This window comes from Diadema setosum, chromosome 3 (assembly GCF_964275005.1).
Source record: "Diadema setosum chromosome 3, eeDiaSeto1, whole genome shotgun sequence".
In the NCBI taxonomy this organism is placed as follows: domain Eukaryota; kingdom Metazoa; phylum Echinodermata; class Echinoidea; order Diadematoida; family Diadematidae; genus Diadema; species Diadema setosum.
Genome location: NC_092687.1, coordinates 11370685 through 11396563, shown reverse-complemented (window position 1 = coordinate 11396563; position 25879 = coordinate 11370685). Strand labels below are relative to the sequence as shown.

The 25879-nt window shown below is 38.0% G+C and overlaps 1 protein-coding gene across 2 annotated transcripts; it reads left to right on the top strand.

Moving 5' to 3' along the window:
• Positions 1-3858: 3858 nt before the first annotated feature.
• LOC140226532 (uncharacterized) lies at positions 3859-25558 on the top strand. Of its 2 annotated transcripts, none has more exons than XM_072306982.1 (11): positions 3859-3907; positions 8515-8597; positions 9024-9217; positions 12162-12330; positions 13709-14041; positions 15336-15527; positions 17319-17615; positions 18718-18999; positions 19375-19674; positions 21630-21760; positions 24405-25558. In XM_072306982.1, exons 5-11 carry the CDS (start codon positions 13801-13803, stop codon positions 24420-24422), a joined length of 1461 nt encoding a protein of 486 aa, XP_072163083.1. In that variant the 5' UTR covers positions 3859-3907; positions 8515-8597; positions 9024-9217; positions 12162-12330; positions 13709-13800; the 3' UTR covers positions 24423-25558. The 2 variants fall into 2 exon arrangements, with proteins under 2 accessions (XP_072163083.1, XP_072163082.1); XM_072306981.1 differs by having other exon boundaries at positions 24401-25558.
• The last annotated feature ends 321 nt before the right edge of the window (positions 25559-25879 follow it).

Genomic DNA, 25879 nt, shown 5'->3' with positions numbered 1-25879 from the left:
TCTTTAGTTAAAACAATAGAAAAAAATGGAAAAAATGGAGGGTGGGGGTGCGGCAGTTCTAGTTTTGTTTTTTCCAAGAATTCCTTAAAGCGCAAAGGGGAGACGTCTTTTCAAAGTGAAAGGCTTGCCCAATCCCCCTCCCCCTTATTTTTCTTTTTATTTCTTTTGTTTAAACGTAAGAAAAAAGAAAAGAAAAAAATGGGGGTGCGGCAATCTTTTGTAAAGGGGCCTCCCCTTTACGGAATTCCTGGTTCCGCCCCATGCAATGCAAACGATGAGATTTGCCAAAAACTTGTGGTTGACGCAGTCGCGGGTCGGGGGGGGGGGGTATACCCCCTCCCCGTCTCTATTTTTGTTAACAGGATAGAAATTAAATAAAAAAAAAAAAGGAGAGGTGGCTTGCGCAGGCATTTGATTTTTTTAAAGGCGTCTCCCCTTTACGGAATTCCTGGACCCGCCCCTATAGTGCAATCGCGGATCAAGAGGAGGCGCATTCCTCTCTGCTGCCTTCTTTCATTTTTTTTTTTTTTTAACAACAGAAATAAAAAGAAAAAAAAAGGGGTGCGGCAGTTCTAATTTTGTAAAGGTGGTTCACCTTTACGAAACTCCTGGATCCGCCCCTGTGACGCGTTATGACATTTTCAGTACGTTTGGAAATTTCGACATTTTTGTGGTCGACGTCTTATGACATTTGTGGTTAATCCAATTTTGACATTTGGCGCAAACGCGGATCGAGAGGGGGCGTATCCCCCTCTGGTGCCCCCTCGCTATGTTTTGTTAACGCAACAGAAAAAAAAAAATACAAGAAAATGGGGTGGGGTCTCGCCAGCCTTTGATTTTGCAAAGGTGACCTCCCTTTACGGAATTCCTGGATCCGCCCCTGTAATGCAAGCAAGAGTTTTGATTTTTGTGGTTGACGCAATCATGGAACGAGAGAGGGCGCTTCCCCCTCTGGTGCCCCCTCACTATATTTTGTTAAAACAACAGAAATAAGAATAAGATAATCAAGCCTTTGATTTTTTAAAGGCGGCCATCCCCTTTACGGAATTCCTGGATCCACCCCTGTAATGCAAGCAAGAGTTTTGATTTTTGTGGTTGACGCAATCATGGAACGAGAGAGGGCGCTTCCCCCTCTGGTGCCCCCTCACTATATTTTGTTAAAACAACAGAAATAAGAATAAGATAATCAAGCCTTTGATTTTTTAAAGGCGGCCATCCCCTTTACGGAATTCCTGGATCCACCCCTGTGACACGTTATGACATTTGCAATTAGTTTGAAAATTTTAACAGTCTATTTTGTGGTCGACGTGTTATGATATTTATGGTTAATCTCCGATTTTGACATTTGCAGTTGACGCAATCGCGGATTTAGAGGGGGCGCTTCCCCCTTCAGTGCCTCCTCTCTTTACTTCATCAAGACAACAGAAATAAAAAGAAGAAAATGGGGGAGGGAGGAGGGTCGCACCAGTCTTTGACTTTGTAAAGACGCCTCCCCTTTACGAAATTCCTGGATCCGCCCCTGTAATGAGAGCAATGAGTTTGGTCATTTGTGGTTGACTCAATGATGGATCGAGAGGGGGCGCATCCCCCTCTGGTGCACCCTCACTATAATTATTAGGTTAAAACAACAGAAACTAAAATAAGAAATGGGGGGGGGGGGGTGTCTCGCCAGCCTTTGATCTTGTAAAGCCCCCCCCCCCCCCCGTACGGAATTCCTGGATCCACCCCTGTGACGCGTTATGACATTTGTGGTTGACGTGTTATGACATTTGTGGTTAATCCCCGATTTTGACTTGTGACTTGTGGTTGACGCAATTGAGAGGGGGCGCACCCCCCTGTATTGCCCATCTCTTTATTTGGTCAATACAACAGAAATAAAAAGAAGAAAATGGGGAGGGGGAAGGTCACTCGAGCCTTTCACTTTGTAAAGAAGCCTCCCCTTTATCCACAAAATTTCTGGATCCGCCCCTGTAATGCAAGTAATGAGCTTTTCCATATGTGGTTGAAGCAATGATGGATCGAGAGGGGGAGCTTTCCCCTCTCGTGCACCCTCACTATATTAGGTTAAACCAACAAAAACAAAAATAAGAAAAGGGGAGTCGCGCCATGCAGCCTTTGATTTTGTACAGGCGCCCCCCCCCCCACTTTACGGAATTCCTGGATCCACCCCTGTGACTCGTTATGACATTTGTGGTTAATCCAATATTGATATTTGTGGTTGACGCAATCGCGGATTTAGAGGGGGCGCATTCCCCTTTAGTACCCCTTCTCTTTATTTTTTCAACACAACAGAAATAAAGATAAGAAAATGGGGGTGGGGCGAAGGTCGCGCTAGCCTTTGATTTTGTAAAGCCGCCTCCCCTTTACGGAATTCCTGGATCCGCCCCTGTAATGCAAGCAATGAGTTTGAATATTTGTGGTTGACGCATCATCGATCGAGAGGGGCGCTTCCCCCTCTGGTTCCCCCTCACTATAGTATGTTAAAACAACAGAAATAAAGATAAGAAAATGGAGGGGGGGGGGGGGTCACGCCAGCCTTTATTTTTTTTTTTAAGGCGCCCCACTCCTTTACGGAACTCCTGGATCCACCCCTGTGACGCGTTATGACATTTGCAGTTAGTTTGAAAATTTTGACATCTGTGGTCGACGCGTTATGACATTAAATTGTGGTTAATCCCCGATTTTGACATTTGCGGTTGACGCAATCGCGGATTGAGAGGGGGCGCATCCCCCTTTAGTGCCCCCCTCTCTTTATTTTGTGAACACAACAGAAATAAGAATAAGAAAATGGGGGGGGGGGGGGGCGAGGGTCGCGCCAGCCTTTGATTTTGTAAAGGCGCTTCCCCTTCATGGAATTCCTCGATCCGCCCTTGTGACGCGTCATGACATTTTGCAGAAAATTTGGAAATTTTGACATTTGTCGTCGACGTGTTATGACATTAGTGGTTAATCCGATTTTGACATTTGTCGTCGACGTGTTATGACATTTGCAGTAAAAATGGAAATTTTGACATTTGTCGTCGACGTGTTATGACATTAGTGGTTGATCCGATTTTGACATTTGTCGTCGACGTGTTATGACATTAGTGGTTGTTTTGACATTTGTCGTCGACGTGTTATGACATTAGTGGTTGTTTTGACATTTGTCGTCGACGCGTTATGACATTAGTGGTTGTTTTGACATTTGTCGTCGACGCGTTATGACATTAGTGGTTGTTTTGACATTAGTGGGCGATTTTGACATTAGTGGGCTCTACACCCCCCCAAGGAAAAACGCAGTATCTAACATTTTTGGCGATTTTCACTTTTTTGCATAAATATAGTCAGTGGGCAATCCTTCTTCATATGACATATTCAGATTTTTGAAAAAATGTTTAGAAAGCCACTTTTCCGTAACTGCCAAACGCAGTATCTACACTCAACTTGCACTTTCCCCAAGGAAAAACGCAGTATCTACATGATGAATATTTCCCCAAGGAAAAACGCAGTATCTACAAAGCTAGTCTTAATTACCAGACACTGTTATTTATATATGTGAATACTTTGCCGGTTGTTCTGTAATTTGAACGTAAATTACTTTCTTTAGATATACTTGCTCAATGATAAGACATAATGTTCAAAATATCTAACCGAAACAATACTGATTAGTAAATATTTTGATGAGATCGTGATCCTAACATAAAACACAGTGTGTGATTAAGACTAACCGAGTGCACATTATGATACAACACAACACTGACAGCTTGCAGCTAGCTGCACAGCTGCACTGATGCTGTGCAGCAGTCAGCACAGGGCCCGGCTAGTCAGCATACAGTGGGAGTGTGTACTTGGAATAAAACAAAATGTTGTCGTGGGGAAAATTACTCGTGAGCCTAGCCCTCAAGAAAAATTTATCTGCAGATAATGAGTAAGTTATTCAAAACTATTTCAATATTGAAAGAATAAAGCTGATTGTTTGTCACACGAAGCGAAGTAAACACAATGCATGTTTGTCACACGAAGCGAGGTAAACACAAATGCATACATTTGTGTTTACTTCGCTTCGTGTGATAAACGATCAGCTTTTATTCTTTCATATTCTACCTCAATGATGAACATTATCCGTACTATAACTTGTTGTGAAGTAACTTTGTTAGGCCTAGACCCTTGTCAAAATTCCTCAGGCTCCGAATCTATTTGTGTTGTATCGGATAAACGTCAGGTTATGTAACATGTTAGTATGTTACACCCTCCCTTGGCCTTAGATCTAAGTCTAGGCCATAGGGCCTAAGTCTTTTAGACTTGTCTAGACAGTTTAATAGGCTATGCCTAACGTTTGAGTCTTGCGTCTCTTTTCTAATGTTAGACTTAACGTTAATCAGAACTTTCAGGGTCCGTATTCCGAAAGTCTAAAGAAAGATCTAGTGTAGGACTTGAATAGGCCTACTCTAGGGCAGGCCTGTAGGAAGAAGTCTAAAACTTAACCACTTTTTAGAATCCTAAGTCTAGTGAAGTGTCAATGTTCAATTATCTACATTAAACTTAGGTTCAATCCAGAAGGAATAGGCCTAGAGAGCGGATGTCACTTCATTCTAGACAGGTTCTAGATGTGTTTTTTTTTTTTTTTTTCTAATCAAAGAGTCCTGGCTCGTGTAGGGCTTAAACCTTCTGCAGTTCTAACGTTAGGCTATTTTTTTTTTTCTGTGAGCATCGTGCATGTACGGTATAGCCTGAGGCGGTAGACTCGTGTAGCCTGCTGGGCTACGTAGCCAGCCTAGAATAAACGATATAAAAACTAGACCTAGTCTAGATCGATCTAGGTCCAGACATCCGATTTAGATTTATTTTGGTCTAGACAGACTGTAACCTAGACTGTACAGATCTAGATCTAGTATTCTAGATGCTAGTTAGCGGCTAGGCCATGTAGCATCACATTACAGCCCTGGCAAGCTTCATATTAAACACGTATCGACGTAACGTTAGGCCTACAGCAAGATCGGTCTGGGATACACTTTTAAGCAAAACGTTCCAAGAACGATCTGTTATTTAATAATCTTATGAAGCCTACTCTGTAATCAGGGGATAAATGGGGGGGGGGGGATGGAGGATGCATCCCCCAGGGCCAGAGAATACTTGAACAATGTACATGCATACATAATTATGGCAGAAGATTAATCCTAGTCATTCCGCTGTAGATACTGCGTTTTTCCTTGGGGAAATTCGTTCCATTGTAGATACTGCGTTTTTCCTTGGGGAAATCAGTCAATTGCGTGGGGTTTCCCCAAAGTATCTACATTTTCATCAATAACTGAAAAACAAAACAAAAACACAAAATGATATTTTCCAGGAAAATTGGTAGCTAGATAAACTAAAATTCCACAATGAAGGAATTTTTCAAAAGAGTATATTTTCCAGGGGCTTTGGCAAAAAGATAAAATGGTGAATATCTCGGTTGTTTAGAAATGGAGCTGGATGTAGATACTGCGTTTTTCCTTGGGGGGGGGGGGGGCAGAGCAACACTAATGTCTGGTAGGCAGATTCCGAGGCATTTCAAAACTCCGTTCGCGAAACAAGTTTGCAAAAATAGCGCCAGCACATACTTGATGATGGTGAGGATATCTTCGTACGACGTCAGCCTCATCATAGTGATTCTTTGGACGTTTTACCGGGAAATATCTGACGAGGTCCAAATTCCAATAATACATCAAGGAGCGTGTAAAAACTGATTGCAGTCAGTGAAAGGCATGCTACAAAAGCAATGCTCAAGTAACTCTCCAGGATCAACAACAACAACATACAACGCAGTACGCTTCAGCAACTAGAAAACAACGATGAATTAGCAGCTGTACCCATGACAGCTCATGAAATACCGATGCCACCCACTACATTATTTTGACTGACAAAAACCTTGCCCTTTGTACTGACGCTAAACTGATTTCTCGGAATGTCCCATTGTGTCCTTGGCTGATGCCCAATGTGTGCTGTTTTGATGCTTACCTCAATATAATAGTGATAGTATTAACATTGATAATAATAATGGTGACGACTACTTGTATAGCGCACAGGTCTGCCTTCAGACGCTCGCGGCGCTTTGATTGAGACATTAAACTACATATGACATGATACACAGGAACAGAAAAGTCATTAAACAATACACAGAGATACATGTAGGGCATGGATAAGGTCGATTATGGTACTTTTTTCAGTTTTGATCTTAAATTTGTATGTTGCGGAAATTTGGAGAAGTCTTGGGGAGCTCAATGAAACGTTTTGCTCCTATATATTACAACAAAATGCTCGATCGTCCCATGAATGTCTGTCTGTTACTCAAATCAATCTCTTCTCTCCCTAACACTCTTTCTTTATTTCTCTCTCTCTCTCTCTCTCTCTTAATATATGACCATGCATCACAAACCCCCAAAAAGTAGCACGCACTGATTTTGTTTTAGGACTGAAAATAGGTGAAATGGGTCAATCCAGCTAATCTTGAGTTGTTCAAATTGACTGAAAGAGCAAGTGTTCTTCCTCATAATACTAAAATTTGGGATCATAAAACGAACAGGAAATTGTGCTCTACACTTTCAATTCCTATAACCTTGGAAAGAATCATGCTATTGCTTCGAAAGTCGACATTGATCATGGACAGAATGTCTTAAATGAAGCATGTTCAATTTCAGCGTTCCAAAAGGTGGTAAATCCACTATAATCCGATCAGAAACCTGCTTGTATGCTCGACCGCGCTTTGACTCCAGAGTGAGGCCAGGCTTTTTAGCTTTCTTACCTGTGTAGCCTTCCAGACGACCCACATATTACTTGATTATTGCCTGTGAAATTTTTCATTTCTATCCTACGGAGAGATCAAGCTGAGAAAGGGACAAAAATTTACGTCTTGCTAAAAGATTTGGTTAAAAAGTGATAATTTTACAGAATCCCGAAATATTAATTCTTTAAAAAAAAAATATCAGTGTAGACAAAATATAGATTTTTCTAAGACACGTTTTCATGGACATAGAGTCATTTTAAACACTTAAAAGCATGTGGAATAAAAAAAAAAAGTTTTCTCATTCCCACCAAAAGTGGATTTAGCACCTTTTGGAAAGGAACTTTTCATATAATATACACATTATAGCGTATATACCATATGGATATCTGTGTGTATGCATGTTTAAACGCCTTTATTTCATGTATTTAATGAAACAAATCCCCTCTTTGACTTGAATGTGTGAGATGTACCTTAATGTGTGGTTTCGAATAAATATAGTCTCATCTTTCATATTATTTAGGTTTCATTTGAGGAAGTATAGTCAGATCCTTCCCTGCGAGTCCGCTTACAATGCCAAGAGTCACACATAATTGTTTCCTATATAAACAGGAAGAAAAATCGTCTCCATTTTATGATGTTATTGGACTTGCGATGTTCATAGTAACGTCGATATCAGAATGATCTGCCAACCAAAGAAGAACAGCATGATATTATAAAGTCTTGCATACACGACTACCAACAAATCACGACATATATGAAGAAAACACTTGTAATATAAGAACACGTCACACCAATGCATACACTAATAAAGACATATTCAAAAAAAAAAAAAAGATTGGACACAGGAAGATGCGTCAAACAAAGCATAAAACAGATCACCAGGTAGGATGGTTTCCAACAGTTACTTCTCAAGTGAATGAATGTTGTTGCAGATAAGATTTACATAGTATAATCAATTATCTTTTACAAACAAAATCTCTAATACTATGAGAACTATGAGCTTTAAGATGTATACTGAAAAATCAGATCCCTCAGGAGTGTGGAGAAGTTGTAATCAACCCTCCTACAATAGCACGTTACGAAACTGGATACACACATCATTATGACCTGAAACCAGGATGTACAACTTTTGATACTTAGGACACTTATGTTGACAAGGACTTACACAATGGTCCTATCTCTATCAGGTGGGTGTGGCGGAGTGACTGAAATGCAAATCATAATGGCTGATTATCATTCCGCGTTCCTAAGAAATATAGTTCTGTCATTAAAGGTTTGTCTGTAAGATACGACGGGGATTAAACAGTGCAGTTCCTTCTATGCATTATATCCTGCTGTAAATTCATTGGTCAAGTTTGACAGTTTGCTTTGGTCAGTTGAAAACGAATGTTTTGCAAGAAAACCCAAACGCGGATTTATCGGTCTTCAAACGAACGAACGACCGTCTGCGCACATACACATTCACAAAGGCGTGTGCGACTTCAGAAAAATCCGTGCCCCTCTACAGATGCAAATAGGCCTCGGTGCAAAAGCCTTCAGCAGCTGTTTTAGAGGGATATATCCTTTTCAGTCAGGCATTGTTGTCAACAGAACCTACCTTGAAGTACTTGAAGGTGATATCAATGCAAGAGATTTAAGATGATGCTCACAATATTTTAACGAATTGATACAAAATGACGTCTTTAAAAGGCGTCTTATAGATTGTCGTAAAAATTGTCACTCCTGTAGACAAGCAATTGTTCATTAACTCTTTTCTTAATTTCTACTCTCAGGATTTGACTGATGCTTAAAGTGATGCCTGGTCAACGGATTCTAATCCTCGCTGGGCTTTTCTCCTTTGCCATTAGCTATTCGGGTAAGCAGACCTTACATCATGTTGCACCTGTCTTTCTTTGTCTCTTTTTTCTCCTCCTATTGTTTGACACAGAAAATAAAATCTGTATTTATTCCTGTTAATTCAGTCTGCAACTAAATGTATGCTAAAGAATGGAATAGTCCTTTACAAGAAAAAGAAACATCACAGGATACATCTGGCTCTTCTTGTGACTACACGTACAGACAAAATTGATACTAGTTTTTAAAGTGCATTGTGTTATGTAAGAATATGATATGGGGACAAGAAGGTCAACAGATTTAATGAAAAAAAAAATCAGTATTTTAACACTTTCTACAATAGACGTTGCCTTTCAAGAAAAAAAAAATGAAATATAAAAGTATATTTTGAAGAAAAGATTGCTCTGCTTTTTGTATTTCACATTTCAGTTTGATTTTATTCACGCAGGCGGAGCTACTTTGTCATTAGACGTGCCAAGTCTTCTATCACCAAACCAGGAAGTAACAGCTCTCTGTACTGCCCGGGATGTCTTGGGTTCTGCCGATGTTGTCTGGTATCTGAATGGCGTTAAGATTACAGATGGCGTGCGAACAAATAGCTCTGTGAATCGACTATATCAGTACATGTATTACCTAGAGAGGGTGAGAATAAATTAAACAGACTCTCTAAAGATGTCAAATATACATATGTATTTTGATTAACATGAGCATATTCCGTCAGGAAAGGCAAATTCAATGGTCATCTTTGAATACTGGAGATATTCAAGAATGAATGTCACGTTTTTGGTACCATTTTCTGCCTACTTGCGCCCCAGTCTATTCTTGGAACTGTACCAAGACATTCGCTGTGTCTTTCCGGTTTTTGACGTCACTTGAAGAAGGGACACCATATCTCTATGATGACACTGAAATGCAATTATTAGAATGTATCCCGATTCAATTCTAATACATGTAGTTGGAATCGCCCTATCCTTCTCCCCCTCCCTATGAATACTGATGATTAAGAAAGACTTTTTCAAACATTTTTTTTAATAACATACTTTTTAGAGGACAAGTGTTACAAATATGGCAGAAAAAAAAATAAGACAGTGGGGTGGGAAAAGGGATCGCAAGTATAGTACTATTATACTGCCAATGCTATGAGACATTAAAAGTAATGCTGCGAATTTGCATTATCATCGAAATGTCACCTTCAATCGAGAGAATCATGCAATGCCACAATAATACAAAGTCTTGCAGTGCTACCATAGCCTTTTCTATGAACTATTGCACGATGTATGCTTCTTGCAATCGGAGAAAATAATTGATTACAATGCACACACGCACACACACACCTACACACACATACACACACACAAAGTATTTTTCCCCTGAATGTATATTTGATTTCCTCCACATTGTAGAGGCCATGCAATAGATTCCCGACATTAACTTAGAATGATGCACAATCACACACATAAAACTATTATCACAGGTTCATCGGCTGTTCAATCTTCAAATAGTGAGAATACACACTATTTGGGAGGTATTAAGTTGACTGAAGAGGGGGGAAGGCAACGAACCGGATATGATCAATACCCTCCCAAGGTCCCAGACTCTTCCGGATGATAACATTGTACCCTGGCATGGGACGGAAACGAACTCTGCCCTAGACATTGTACATCACTCTCTAATCTTTTTCCTAACACTCTATCTTTCAATAGCCTGCAAAAGTGCTTTGCATAACACTCGCAGGACATATTCATTAAACGACCTAGGTAAAAATATATGGATAGAAAGTCTCTTGGAAATGACAAATGCTGGATATTTTTGCGTTTCTGATCTCTCCAGAGTGTAACTGCTTTTGGCAGAAATCCGCTGGCTTCATAACGGACACCCTATTTATATAGAATGACCGATTATTTTTTGAAAATTTAAAAATTTATCGTCTGGATCTTCTACTGACGATAGTACAGCAACCTGGTAAGTGAATATACCTCAATCAATCTATTTCATTCAGGCTGTTTGTAATAGACTTATTTTCAATTCCACGAAAACGCTTGTACATTTCGCTCTATTCAGTTTGCATGAGCAATTCGTTGCAAAATCATACTGAAGAATAACCCAGTGTTTGAAGGCATTGAACGTATAAAAGTGACGAAATTGATCTTTTCCTCTGTGACATCTTTAAACTTTTCTCCCATTTTTCTACTGTCATCCTTCTGCAACCTTGTCCTACTTTTTCTGGGCCTAAAATTTGGAGTTTTAGGGGCTTTTTTGATAATTAAATGACTCTTTTTATTAAGACTTTTTACAAACCTCTGGAAGTCAAAAATATCTCGCTTGCCTTGAATTCTGTAAGGACATCTCTGTTGTCACTCTTTACCTTCAAGAAGTACTTTCTTTGACAAGAACATTCGAGGATGTCTGTCTTGTGGTCAGTTTTGCGCAAATTGACGAGGAGTAAACCCAAGATGGAAATGAGTGAAAACCAGAAATTGTCTAACCAAGTAACTTTACGGTCCAAACCAATGAAATGATTATTACGTCACACTAGAGGGTATTTGAATGGAGAGTAAACATGTTTATCTGTTCAAATATATCAATGATTGACTCTTTATCGGCGATTACCGCTGCATTATGCCATGTTTTTAATGAGCTAATGAATCTTTGTCTAGACAGCGACAAGTGACTGAATCGTTTCCATCAACAGTGGGCTATCTAGAGCACTTGATATAGGGATAATGTTGACATTATCGGATCCCAGAATCTAGCTTCCAGGAACACTTCCATGTGATCAGACAGAAATAAACCCTTGTGATAAAAGATTTTGAATAAAGATTATGCACACATTTTGACGAAGTGCAGAAAATAGCACTACAAAAAGCCTTGCCATTTCTTCCCAGTGTCAAGCGTTGTATTACAACACAGCTTATTCCAGATTTACCTAAAAATTGTTGTACAGGAAAATGAACATTTGAGTACAAGTCTTTAACTACTTTCGCTTGACTACAGAGGAACATATATGAGCAATGCCATCATGCCTGGTAACACTGTTCCTTAGAGGGAATGAAAAATTATCACCAATATTGATTTTAATCAATATGTCTCTTACAGGTTACAAACACATTTTTGAAAAGCGTATCTCTTTAGCGCATGTAGATTTAAAAATGTATTACTTAAATTAATGCGGTATCTAAATACTTGAAATTACATTTTATTTCACTTTTCTGAATATACACATAAATCCACATAATCTGTAAATCACCGATTTTTCTAGATGTAATTCATGATTTGTTAACACATAAATGCTTATACTTTTACATGAGGTAACTTTACCCTTTGCCCAGATAGCTGAGATTCGATCAAACCCCATGTTCAGCTATGCCAAAAATTATATGGAAAGACGTCGTCATGGACCGTAATTGAACTGTTTTTGCAACATTTTCCATGACGGAAGTAACAAAATAAATCGTTTTATGTTATGGAAATTTTAATTTTTGAGGTATTTATCTATGTCCGTTGCTGTAAATTCACAAAATATAAAGTACAAAATGCACCACTACAACACTTACTGGTTTTACATCGATTGGTTCCTTTCATTTAGGTCTGTAGGATAGAGTTCAATTTGGGCATCGACAGGAAAGATCAAACTTCAAATAACCTGTTGATATGAAAAGAGGCAGAATTTCCCAGTCCCATAGCGGTCTGTTTAGCGCCGCATATCTACCGGTTTCGAGGCACCCATTGTTCGAGGTCATGTGACGGGAAAACTGGTGAGTAATGCCATTAATTTGGAATCATCCCAAACATTACAGGCCACGCTGAATCTATACATAGTCATATGCATAGACTCATATGTGACCCTGTTATACAAAACTGACTAAAAGTCGCTGGACATTGATTTTGAGTTAAGTGCAGTTTCTCAAGTAACAGTATAAGCTTTATAATAATGTATATCTCAGACTCTCCTAGCCTGTCTAAATATTGCAGAGAAAGCACACATTCTGGAAAAGCGTGTACTGATAAAGAAGCTGCGATATGTGGGGTCTATTCAGGCGCTTAATCTTACAAAGCCGTGATAGCTCACGGATATGAATGTACCCCAACCCCCACCCTTGAAAAAACAAACAAACAAAAAACAAAATCAGACCACCACCACCAACAACAAAAAACACCAGGATGTAATAACGTAACAACAAACAGTGAGGGATTAATCAATTAGGCTGAAATTCAGCATGCTACGTGAACACATTCTATCCAGTACTAATATAAACTTTCAATGCAATAGCATTATCCTTTCAGAAGTTGAGAGAGTTGAAAGTGAAGGGTGTGTAAAAGATATTCAAGAAATAGAAAAGGACCTCTATAGACATATATAATCACAGTATTTTACAAAAGTATTCCAGAAAAAATTGTAAAGACGTAATTTCCCATTCTTTTATTTTCTTACATTTGCCCCTGAACATCTTACAGTTTGACTGAGACAAAAGAGTTAGGGCTCATGGGTTAGGGCTACAAAATGATTAGCAAAAAGAAAACCTCTTTCTGGAGGTCTGTTTTGTTTATAGATTTTCCAGTGTATCTTGATGATCAACCTCCTCTATTTTTCAAATTTATGAGTTATATGCGTCATGATACTTATATGGAAACCGAGTTTGTATTATCATGTAGATGATTGTTTCTTTCTTTAATCATGGCTACTTTTCATATCACACTGAACAATATCAGTATTTATTTAAGCTGAAGAAGGGCTATTTGGTTATCAGTTGCACGTCTCTTTTCCGTCCTTTGAATTACCCCCCTCTCTCCCTTCAAGCTGATTTCCCGTAATGTATTATCGGTAAGAGACACTGGTCTCCGAATGAAGCTGTTTATTTCAACATATAATTTACTTTCATAATTATGAATTATTCTCCCTTCGACAAAACCTTCCGGCACAAAATAAACTATTCAAAGTATCAGTATCGGTACCTTGATGAATTGACCATTATTACGTTGAAATTGCAGTTCTGGGATGAAAAATACGTAATTGCCTTAAAACAACAACAAAGGTCTCTTCTATTGAATTTTCTGACTTTCATCCTGAAAACATGTCACAATTTACCCGATGCCGCTTTGTCCATTTCACTTCTTTTTTTTTTTTTTTTTCAGTGCGACTTGTCGGAGGTGCGAATGATACTGAAGGCCGAGTTGAGATATTCTGTGACGGGCAGTGGGGAACAGTGTGCGATAAAGGTTGGGACATGCGTGAAGCACATGTCGTGTGCAGACAGCTGGGCTACTCCTCGGCTGCATCGGTGTATCCTGACGCCCACTTCGGGAATGGTTCTGGCCCCATCTGGATGGATCACCGGACTTATTGCCCGACTGGAAATGAGAATTCCCTCCTCGAGTGCTACCGTTGGCCGTGGGGCTGCTACCCGTCTCGCTGGTCATCTTCATGCGGCCATGCCAACGACGTTGGGGTGCGGTGTGCAGGTGAACGTAAGTTTAATCTGATATGAACGTTTTTTATTGGGGTGGGGGGGGGGGGGATTCTATGTTTTATCTCTATTTAATTTCTCAATTATTCACTCATTATTACACTTCGTGCTATCATTTCTTGTTATTAATATGTATTTTACGGGGGAACATTTGGCAAAGCAAAAAATATTAGTGCGTCAAAGTTTTTGAATGTATATAATTTACTGATTATGACTCTATGCGCATATTATTCGAGTAAGCCTACCATAATTGTGTTGATATCAAATTTATATCCAGCGGTAAAATGTGTGTCTGGTTTTATTTGAGTACCGAGTGCAGTGTAATAGACGGGCAAGGACAGCACTAATATATAACCCCGGAAAAAGCAAGATAACTATTAATATTTTCACTACCTAACACTCTGCGTGTCACATTAAAGGGACATTCCAGACGATTTTCATAATTTCACATCATGTAGTACATAAATCGAAAACTCCATGTATAGATTTGTGGACTTTATCGTGGTTCTTGAGCAGATAAACAATACTTTCAAAAGCCTTAAACAAATTACACTGGACAAGGATGATGACATAGGACGTTCACATATTTTAGAAATGTAGCAGTGTAATTCCATTACAATACCCCTTGCTTGCGAGTTCACTTGTGTATAATCTATGCATGCCTTCTTTTGTTCTGCTTCCTTGAGCCCCAACTCCTGCATTCTTATGGTGACTCTGCCATGCCATTATCCTTGTTCATTACAATTTGTTCTAAATTTTGAAAGTATTCTTATTCTTCATCCCAATTATCACAAATACTGAAACTCTGTCCTTCAGTATAACTAATTTTTAGTTGTTCAAATGTAAAAATCTGAAAATCATCCAGACGTTTCCTTTAATTCCCTGTCCTAATTTGCGTGAAATATGTGCGCGTTTCACTCACCGGCACAGAAAGGCCTAATCATTATCAGCTTTATTTGTTAACTAGTGCCAATATTAGAGAAACGTAATAGACCAACGACAATTAAGTATTATGTTGATGTGACAAAATCAGTGATAACTGGAAGTTATCATAACGTCTTAGACATACAGGTACATGAACAGAATAACATAGACGTGTAAACGTTTTTTTTTTTTTATTTTGAGATTCTTCAGGAGGAGACCGTAATCAATGTACACACACTCACATAGAAGCTCGTTTAATTGTATCCAAAGAAAATAGATTGCTTTCAATATCTTGTCAATTTCAATTCAGTCCTATTTATTCGGATTTTCACTGGCTTTACACCTTGATTGAATTGGGATGCATTGCACAGGAAACCAGAGTGCCGTGGATGAGTACTACGCGGAGAAGACCTTAACTCACGGTTTTACGTACGACGTTGACCGGTTTACATACTATGACATGACGAGCGAATTGACCTTTACCCCCACTTCCGTCAATGATGGTGATATTCTCCAGTGCCATGTGTACGGGCTTCTGCGATCAGCAACACTTGAACTTGAAAGTGAGTGTCTCATCTGATGGGATAATCGTCTAAATATTTTAGTCTAATTCTTATATTCGGAGTATATGAAAGAAAGACAAGAACAAAAAGCGTCACGAAAATGACAGAAACGTGAGTTTAGTAAAGATGACTAGGTTTCACTAATAAGTGGCTCTTCGGGTAAAGCTGATTGTCGTATGTTTTAAGGCTAAACTGCCTATTTCAGCTCTGTGTAGCTTCAGGTACATCTGAATATCGGAATTGTGAAAAAGGAAAACCAACAAACACAACTTTGTCTTCGAAATATTGTAGATACCCAAGGGCCAAAACCAGTTTAGTGGTTCAGTGGAGAGGACCACGGACAAGCAATTACCCTGTGCGTGGTTCAAGTCATCTGGTTGCAGCGTTTATACGCAAAGCACTTTATCTTCACTGCCTATCGATAGGCCTCCGGAAGGGACGTATATTTGTCAGTTCTGTGGTTGCTTTCCTATCAGCATTCATTGCTCTATTTGCGGCCGAATAAATTATTGATGCAATTCAAAACAAATCAACAGATGGCACGTCTTCTTCCCGTAGGTTACTGGTCAAATTTCCGCTTGCTTTTGTGAGCAACAAGGCTACCTACTTTCTTTTCAATGAGCTACCAACATGGTGCATGAAATAATAAGCGACAAACCTTGAAAAAAAAATCACAGTGAACGTAGCATTCAGTAACATCTCCACCTTGAAACATCATAAAATGAACTTTATGTGCACATGTGAAGTTTCGTGATATGTTTATATTGTATATCGGAGACTGTACATACCATTAAGGTCATTTTCATTTTTTTTTTTTTTACGTGCGAGAACAGGAGCACGACAGTGCGTTTGAAAGGACTTTATCTTAATCACAAAAATATACTAATGAACTCATTTAGTTTTGCTTGGGATGTCACATAACTCTTGCCTGAGAGCACTCCTCTCACAATAGTCAACTCCAATAATCATGTAAGTGATGCAAGTTTGTATATCGTTGAATTCGAGCAACGGTTAAACATCAAACGATACAAAACAAACCAAACAAACCAAACGCACTTCCAACGACCTTGTCCGGCAGTGAAAAGAAATCGAACTAACACCAAATGTCCACCGGGCATAAGGTGTTGTTGAAAATTAGATATAAACCAGGTCAGACCAGGTTTGAAATCACTTGGTCGGACTCGACATCCAATAGCTTATCACAGTATGAAGATAGGATAAACGAAGTCAATTCTCATAATTATGCAACCTGTTTCATGTGGATTAGGTGAGAAAAGTTTTGACGATCAGCAATCCATCATGGAAAGCACTCTTCTTGGAATAGCTTGGAATCCACAATGCCAAAGCAAAAGTGACTCTTGCGTAGACGTTCATTTTACATGGTTATATACTGCACGCTGTTTTGGATCTTCTTTTTTCCTTCCCTTTTCCATATTCGGTCAAATTATGTACCTATATGTTTTTAGAACAACGAAAGACACCAGAGAAACCAGTTGGATTTTATAGGACGAAACACGCTATGGTGGTACGTGAGCAAAAAAAGGCTATGTTTTTTTTTTTCTCTCTTCTAATTACATCGCACAAGTAACGTAAAAGCTTGATATAGTGTTATTGAATGATGCTTGTATTTTCTAACAGATGACTTGAGTTTCTGGAGACGTTGTCGTTTAATAATGTGCTTATCAAGAAGAATTTATTTTAAGTTACCGTCTTCCATGAATAAAGGTGCATGCGTTAGCAACCACCTACTTTCTTTTTCCATTTGCCGTATACCCACTCCTGACATCGCAGTACCCAACCGAAGACCCATTCAGGCCCCACTACCAAACACCCTATCCATCGATGCTGTGGAGCTGAGAGGAAAATATAACGTAGTGAATCTCGTCATCTCGTGTCACGTGAACTTCACCGATCAGCCGTTCCCGTACCTCCACACCTACACCATCGGCACTGGTAATACCACTTTCTCCTCATCAAGCTCCGGCTCAGCCATCCTCTCGCCACGCCCCAACGACTGCATCAACCTCACGTGCTCTGCGACGAACGGTGTTGGTTCCACCACATCGACGCTCTGGCACTGCCCGAAAGGTAGTTAGTGATGACTGCCTTTTACGCCAATGCTATTCAAAATATTATTCACTTATGTTGAGAGTATGAAAAACTATGGTATAGTGGATACCGCAGATTTATCTATTTATTTTTTTGAGATAGAAAATCAATTCGAAACACGGTCCCTTACTTTAATATGGAATTCTTTAACACCCTAGTCTCGCGCAATTAGCTCAATTTACTCTTTAAAGAAAATGCTAATTACATGCTTTTCTCCTAATGTCAGTGAGCTACCTACATATTTACCAAACGATTGTTTTCGGTATTTGAAACACTTTGATTCTTTCTCACTCTGCCTTCCAAATACAGACTTGTCATAGAATGTTTTCACTACTTTCATGTAAATGACTGCTTCACCAAACCGTTACCTGGCACGTGCCTGGCAACTGGATGAAAGCACCTGTCGCATCAATAAGTATAACGATCGAGGAGTCTTTTTAGTACTTAGTATATCTTACTTTTTTTTTCACTATCTTCCATTTTTGCCATCACTTTCTTTATCCAAGATCACCTGTGTACATTCCTATTTTTTATTTGTTTTGTGAGACAGTTTCTTCTTTTGTTGTAGCTTAGCGTTTAGATCTGTTTCTCTGAAGTGTGTATCTATTAAGGCCCCATGTAGACATCTAGCTTTGCTTACTGGGAGCCGTCCTGCACGGTAATTTGACTTTCTTTAATTTTGTAGGCTTCCATCTCTTTTAAGGATATCTTTCTGTACATTCTTCCAAGTATGTGCAAAGCTAGCCATGGTACACTTGCACTTGCATTATCCCAAGTAATTTATCAATTTGTACCGTGTAGAAACGACAAATATATGAAATAATTGCTCTGTCCTAGATCAAAGCAATTTTAGTGTGAATCCCACTTTGGATGTTCATTCCAGGATAAATTGTTTTTTTCCATCATATTTGAAGGTAAATATTGAACACGATGTTCGTAGGGCCGATAGGACACCCAAATTGTTAACGTATGAGAAAAGAGAGATCTACAATATTGTTCATGATGTAATTGAGAGTCTGTCCAATTTCTCAATACACTTATGTACTTTCTCCTCTTTTTTTTTTGCACCCTGTCTTCACAGATGCTCCTCAAAATGACATATTATCAGTGATATTTGAATCACGCGAGGACGAAAACGGAGAGCACAGTTTTATTGTTACGTGCCAAATTGATCCAGACGACCAACCCTTCCCGTCGATACATACTTACAAGATCGCCGTCGAAGATAACCTAGTATCGATATCAGCTTCTCCAACTGCGACCCTTGACCTGCGACCTACGACGTGCATCGATGTTGTCTGCACTGGTCTGAATGATTTCGGGGAAACAATGAAGAGCAAGAGCTACTGCCCAAGACCATCAGGTCAGATTGAGCATCCCCCCTCCTCCCCCCCCCCCCCCCCACACACACACGCACATTTAGGACTTCGAGGATAATTTGACTGTTATTATGTGGTGAAGACAGCCCTGATAAACAATTTACGGCATGCAAAAGAGGAAGGAACGTACGCAAAACAAGAAACACAAAAACAAAACAAATGAACTTACGAAGCTTGGCCTTGTCTATTTCATACATTTTCTTTTTAGCCCACTGAAAATGTCTGATTACTTATAATTCACGGACTCGTTAATGTATATACGTGTCATGTCATTCACTAAGATGTGCACGTTTGTACAAAACGTATATCTAAGTGTGTTGTCATAAAATTATATTTAAACATATCTAAACCTATTACAGATATTGATCCTGAAATACCACGGAGGAATATTCTCGAAATTCGAACCAGGGAGATCAAGGGAGTGGGGGACACTGTGACCCTGGTCATCACCTGTCACGTCGACCTCTCCGATCAGCCCTTCCCTCATCTCCACACCTACAACATCGGGGTCGACAACCGTACGCTGTCGATTTCGAGCTGCGCATCAGCAATCCTGTCACCGCTACCCAATGGGTGCGTCAACGTCACGTGCTCGGCGACCAACGGATACGGGAAGACGATGACGTGGATGGAACACTGTTACGAAGAAACTAATGGGGGTAATCATAAAAAAAAAAAAAAAAAACATTGTTCTCTTTCTTGTTCCGATCTGGAAACAAATTCTTGGTTTGATATGGGGTGGATTAAAGAGCGTTCAACACACAGACACTCACAGACAGGCAGACACACACACACCTTACCAAGCCATGCTAGCTGTGGGATAAGTGGAACAAAAAACAGGATGTTGACCATCAGAGCAACAGCAATGAAGGGATTATGAGATTAAACTGAAATTAAATATGCTTCATTAACACATTCTGTAACTGATTAATGCCAACTTTCAATGCTGTAGTCTTATTCTTTCTAAAGTTATTTTAGTTGAAAGTGAAGATTATGGACAGGGTTTTCAAGAAATGAATAGAGGGTTATATTAGAAACACCTAATTCCGCTATTCCACCAAAAAGTGTTCGAGAAAAACTGCTGAAAACATAACTTCCTGTTTGTTTTATGATCCCAAACTTTAACATAATGTATAGATAGAAGAAGATTTGCTCTTTCAGAGAATATGATTGGTTAGGTTAACCAAATTCACCAATTTTCAGTGCTAACACAAAATCACTGCTTGCGACTGCAGAAATCGGGCGTTACAAGTTGTTACAAAAAAATCACGTGAAAATGGATTCTCGTTCAATTTAGTGACTTACAAATCATATTACGATGAATATCATGGTGATTATTGGGTCAAAAAATACCAGTATAGAGTCTTCTTGTGCAATTAAATCAAAAGCAGGCAATAGCAATACTGGATTAAGTGCAGTCAACATAGATGTAACTAGGTTTGACTATCAATGTTAGAGTAAATTAGACGATGACCGTTATCATCTTTTGATGTTATCAGATAGATAGCATTGCAGATCAGAAACTTTTATGCAATTGTCTGCGGTGCTTGAAACTAGTAATGATACTTCAATGATGATAATAATTATGATATAACAAGATTACATATTAAATGAAAAGTTAATAGTAATTACGATGATAATGGTGACATGTAACACAAACGATACGATAACAGTATTACAATAAATAAGACTCGGAAAAGACAATCAGACAACATTATGCTATTATGTTATAACATTTGCTCCACTCCTTGATGGATGAAAAAAACTGAATTAAACTAAATTGAATTGAAATGAAATGAGCACATAAAGAAACAAGTGCTTATTTTGCGCTTTATAAAAATATAATGATTATTATTATCATTATTATCATTATTGTTATTTATCATCCAATGATCCAAATCTCTACCAACAAGAAATAGCTGCAGTGTTGTCTACTCCATCTGTTTATTTCAACCTCTTTCACTTCAGAAGGCTGCTCAACCATAAGATTGATCTTCAATGCAAATAGCTATCCTCCATTTGCCTGCTGACAAGATCTTATATGCACATGTCCTTTCGCCATAAATAAGATGCTATCATGTTTATCTGTGTACTTTAACTCTTTGCCTGCTGAAGAATATCTAAACTGAGGTATTTACGGGATATTACTGAAGGTATTCAAGTATGAAACGTGTGTAAAGTGTACTGTTTTTTCTTCGATATTGTTAATTTGTTTGTTCGTAATGCATGAAATCCTATGCTAATGTGTCCATATCAGAAAGGGAATCCTTTGTACTTGATATTAGATGTATAAGAAGGTCACTCTGATTTAGTTTACCAAATGAAGAATTTGTTTGCAAAAACCGATAAGTCCTTTTTTGAAGATTTTGAAGTACGGGTTCTGTCATAAAGTACAAAAAAAAAATGCCTTTTAAATGATATATTGGTTACTACACGCAAAGGTATATATTTTTAAGTAATGGTCAAAAGAAGCAAAAACGTTCTTATTATTCTCTATATTTTACTTGACCTTTAATCGGAAATATCTCCATTTGACAAATGGACTTATCGGTTTTTGCAAACAAACCCTTCAAAATTAATGTTTGCTAAATATGTGCCTTATTTTCGTTATTAGGGGGCCCAATAGCCAATCCTCATCGTAGCGCCCTCCAGCAGTCGTCGACCACGTACGCTCTTCTCGTCGTCATCGTGATCTTGTGCGTCATCACTGTCGTCATGAGGAGAAAATTTATCTTCGTAAAGCCGGTACGAACTCTTCAATCGAAACTAACTGAATAATGAAAATAAAATTTTCGACGCTCTAGTGCCTGAGATGCTACAGTATATTGTATATTCATCATTTCCTCACATTCATTCAATTGAGGTAATTCAACATACAAACAAATGAAGAGTTTTGTCGCAAAACGAGGAAACTCCATTTTTGTTAAGTTGAGATATTTGTGATTAAAGCTGTTTAAAAACAAAGAAAGTAATAAGAAAATACCCAATCTTTTAAATCATAACTTCTGGAATATCCCTTGTTATGTTTCAAATAAGGTATTACTGGAAATGTTTAATTTTGCTCTATCTAATGATGGAGTTACTTTGGAATGTTTAACTCTTTATGTACCACGTTCGCACCTCCGACTCAGTCGACAGCGTGCCAACTCCGTATATTCTGCTCAACAAACAAAGCCGCCAAGACCGATCGATAAACCGCTAATCACTGCTAATCCCGCGGCACAATGAAAGCGTTTCTCGTGCTTTTGTTCCTCTTATATACGGCTTGCATTCTATGTGGTGATTGACTATCAAGCGATGTTCAAAACTAGATTTGCTCGTACATTCTAAGTTTCTGTCACGGTTTAATGTGCAAAAGTCATGCCTTTACAGTAATGTAGCAACTGGTCATTCAAAAGAAAAATTGAAAATAGAGACGTCATACAATTTATATCGAAACAAAGCTTGGCATTCCTCTTTAACTTTGCCTACTATTATGCCCATCTTAACAGAAATTTGTAGAAGTTATACAAATTGGTAAAACATAATTCTTTCTCAAAGCATGACTACCTTCGTGTCTCAGAATAACGTGGCACACAGGGGGTTTTCACCATGGCACATAAAGAGTTAAAAATGGCGCTTAGCTCATTTTGGAATAAAACTCTTCAAATCATAATCGTTATTATAATGGTACATGGCTTCATCGTTCATATGTTCCATTTCACAATTCAATGAGTTTCTATTACCTTGTACTTTTTTTAGTTATTGTTGATAAATTTCTACCTTTTTTTAGGGAAATTTCCAGTTAATGTCGACTTCTCCTTTAAAATCTGAAAATAAACACTTATGATTGAATCGCTTTTGACTTTTTTTGCATTAAATACTCCTTCTAGATATTTTAAATAATGCGAAAATTGGGATTAAATTGAGAAAAATAATATCTTCATTCAAAATATCTAAATCAAGCGATAGCATTTTCTCTATACTTATAATATTTTCATTGAATTGATTAGTACTGAAATGATTTGTCACAATAAATTCATATGTGGGCAATGCAACAAAACACGTAGTGTTTCAACATCTTTACAATCGGTGCAATCTGATTCGATCTTCCATCGGACTATTCTTTTTTTAAGGTAAAATAGGACTCTTATCATTTTCTGCTGAGAGATTTAGCATTTCTTGCCAAAATATGACACGGTTGGAAGAGAGATTTGTTTTAACTCAAGCCCAAAAAACAAAACAAAACAAAACTGTTTCTTTTAGGATATTGCGATTTCAGTGAAATTACCTGTATAAAGTAATATACGAACAGTTCCTTACATATTGGAAAACAAATGCTATTAATATTTGACTTGACCTCACGCGTGAAGCCATAACTTTTACAACTAATACAAATAACAGGGCAAGGGCAACCTTGCCTAAACCCCTTATCTGCCTTAAAATTCCAACCGTTAATATAATTTTACCTTCCCTTCGGCATTTGGGTACAATACTTCTACCGATTGAATAACTTATTCTGTGTAAGCAACAGTTGCAGCGTTTGAAATAAAGAGCTATGATTTATACTATCACAGAATACAAACATTTATAACTGTTTTGCGGTGGGAAAGACACCTGAATATACAGTGGGCTGGAGTGAGTTCATAGTGTCACAGAAAATATCATCTACAGGACTGATATTCACTAGCAAGGAATCGCACTACTCTGAAATATTGTGTTGCTTAATACATTCGTGTATTAAACAGAAAAAAAAAAACGGCTTTTACTTGAAACTTAAGCAACATTTTGGTGCAAAAATGAAGGTAGATGATACATTTCGTTTGACATACAAAAAAAAAATAATCCAAAGCAATTGAAATCGTGCAATAAAAACAATCGATAATATCTTTTCCGCTTTACTCATGAATAAAAAGAAAATATGTTGAGTTTGAAAATAAAGGCAAACAAATAAAAACATTCTAACGACAATATGCATATTTCTATGACGTATTTTTGTATTGTTATTTGTTTGCTTGTGTATGACATGAGGCTGTTGAAAAAGTAAAAGTCGCTCAACCCCCATTTTTGAACACATTTATCTATTTTGCCGAGCCCCGCTCTGTTGTGTGACACTGAAGAGAGCGACATCAGCGAAGTCAATACTGCGATCAGTGTTGTCTACTATGAAGCAGATAGGAGTTTGTATATATAACACAGTGTGTGGGCATGTGCATGGTGTGTGTTTGTTTGTGTGTGTGTGTGTGTGTGTGTATGCATGTTTTAAGCTTAATAAGTAATTTGCAGGACGCCCTCTATCCCAATTGTTCCAGTGTTGCTTCCGAAGTGTTGCTTCGATAATCTATAACCTAATTTTATTTCTCACAAATGACATAGGAAATTTTGGAATCATTTTGTTCTCCACAGACAGACGGTGACGGCATTGTAACCGGATAACGTGATTCGGATTTTCACACCTGCACGGGATATCATCGCATGTTACGTCACACGAAGGGATCACCAATTGCGCAGGATGAATCATATAGACATTGTAACTTATGGTAGAGACCTAGTGAGATAAAGTCCACTAATCTATACAAGGGCCTGCATTCAAGGAATAATAATGATGTTTCTTTCAAGTTATCAAGGAAGCTTCAAGGAATCACCAATAACGGAAGATGAATCATACAGAAATTGTAACTTATGTTAGAAACCTGGAATAACATATGTCCAGAAAAAAAAAAAAGTATACAAGGGCTTGCATTAAAAAAAATGATATTGATGTTCTTCCAAGATTGATTACTCTGTTGTGGCATCGTAGGTACAATATTGGATTTTAAAGAGGAGCAAAAGAATTTTATTTTATTGTTGTTACTATCCATTTGCAGAGATAGTAAAGTTCCTCTGTCTACGATGTACTATAATTCTTCTGACTTTTTATATAAAACGAAATTCCTAAAAATACGATATACTGCAATTCCTTTTTTTTTTTTTAAATAAAACAATGTTGTCTATTGTCACTTCACGTGACTATAGTGTTCTAGTTAACTTGTTGAGAATTATCCTTCTGAATGTTGCTGGCTTTTGCTTTAAGAACTTACATCCAGTATGTAAACTTTTTAATTTTTGTCGTCCACTCTACCTGTACATGTTGTTTCATGCAAATTATACAATTTGAACTTTATATGAATTTTCAATCAATGACTTTGTTTTCCTCTTAAAAAAGAGCAGAATAATGATTCGAATTGGATGGTGCTGATATTCCTCGCCTGTCATGTGATTATTGCTAGTTGACAGTCTGAAATGTTATTCCTGCATTAATTTCACGTTTTAAAGAATAGAAATGACTAACTTCGTTGTCATAAAATAACACTCTGCACATTCATGTTCGATTGGTCTATTAAGCTGTTAAGGAACGTGGAGTGGGAATTCAAACTGGACCTGCAAATGAAGGAATTGAGATAACAAAACGGAATATCGACAGGAAGAAATAGTTTTATGGAAGGTAGAATGTTGTAAGACAAAAAAAAATCCGATATTGATTGAAATTACTTCATTAAAATCGTCTCCACAGGAGGAACTATACGAAATATGAAAGTAAACATATCATGAATTATTGATTCTTATTGTCTGCTGCTATAGTTCTGCACAATATTCAGTCATTTCAAATTTTATTTCCATGACAATTCAAAAGCAATATCAATTCTATTTCATTCATTTCAACATTACAAACAACAATCAATACAGTTTGAGGTCGAAATGTAATCATACGCACTGTGAGGGACAATAAAAACCTATCAAGCTTAATGGGAAAAGGCCCCCGAAGTAATACAAATCTTTCTTAATTTACCGAAGAAATAGAATGCAAATTATGCACAAAACAATAAGGGGGTAGGGAAAAAAAGT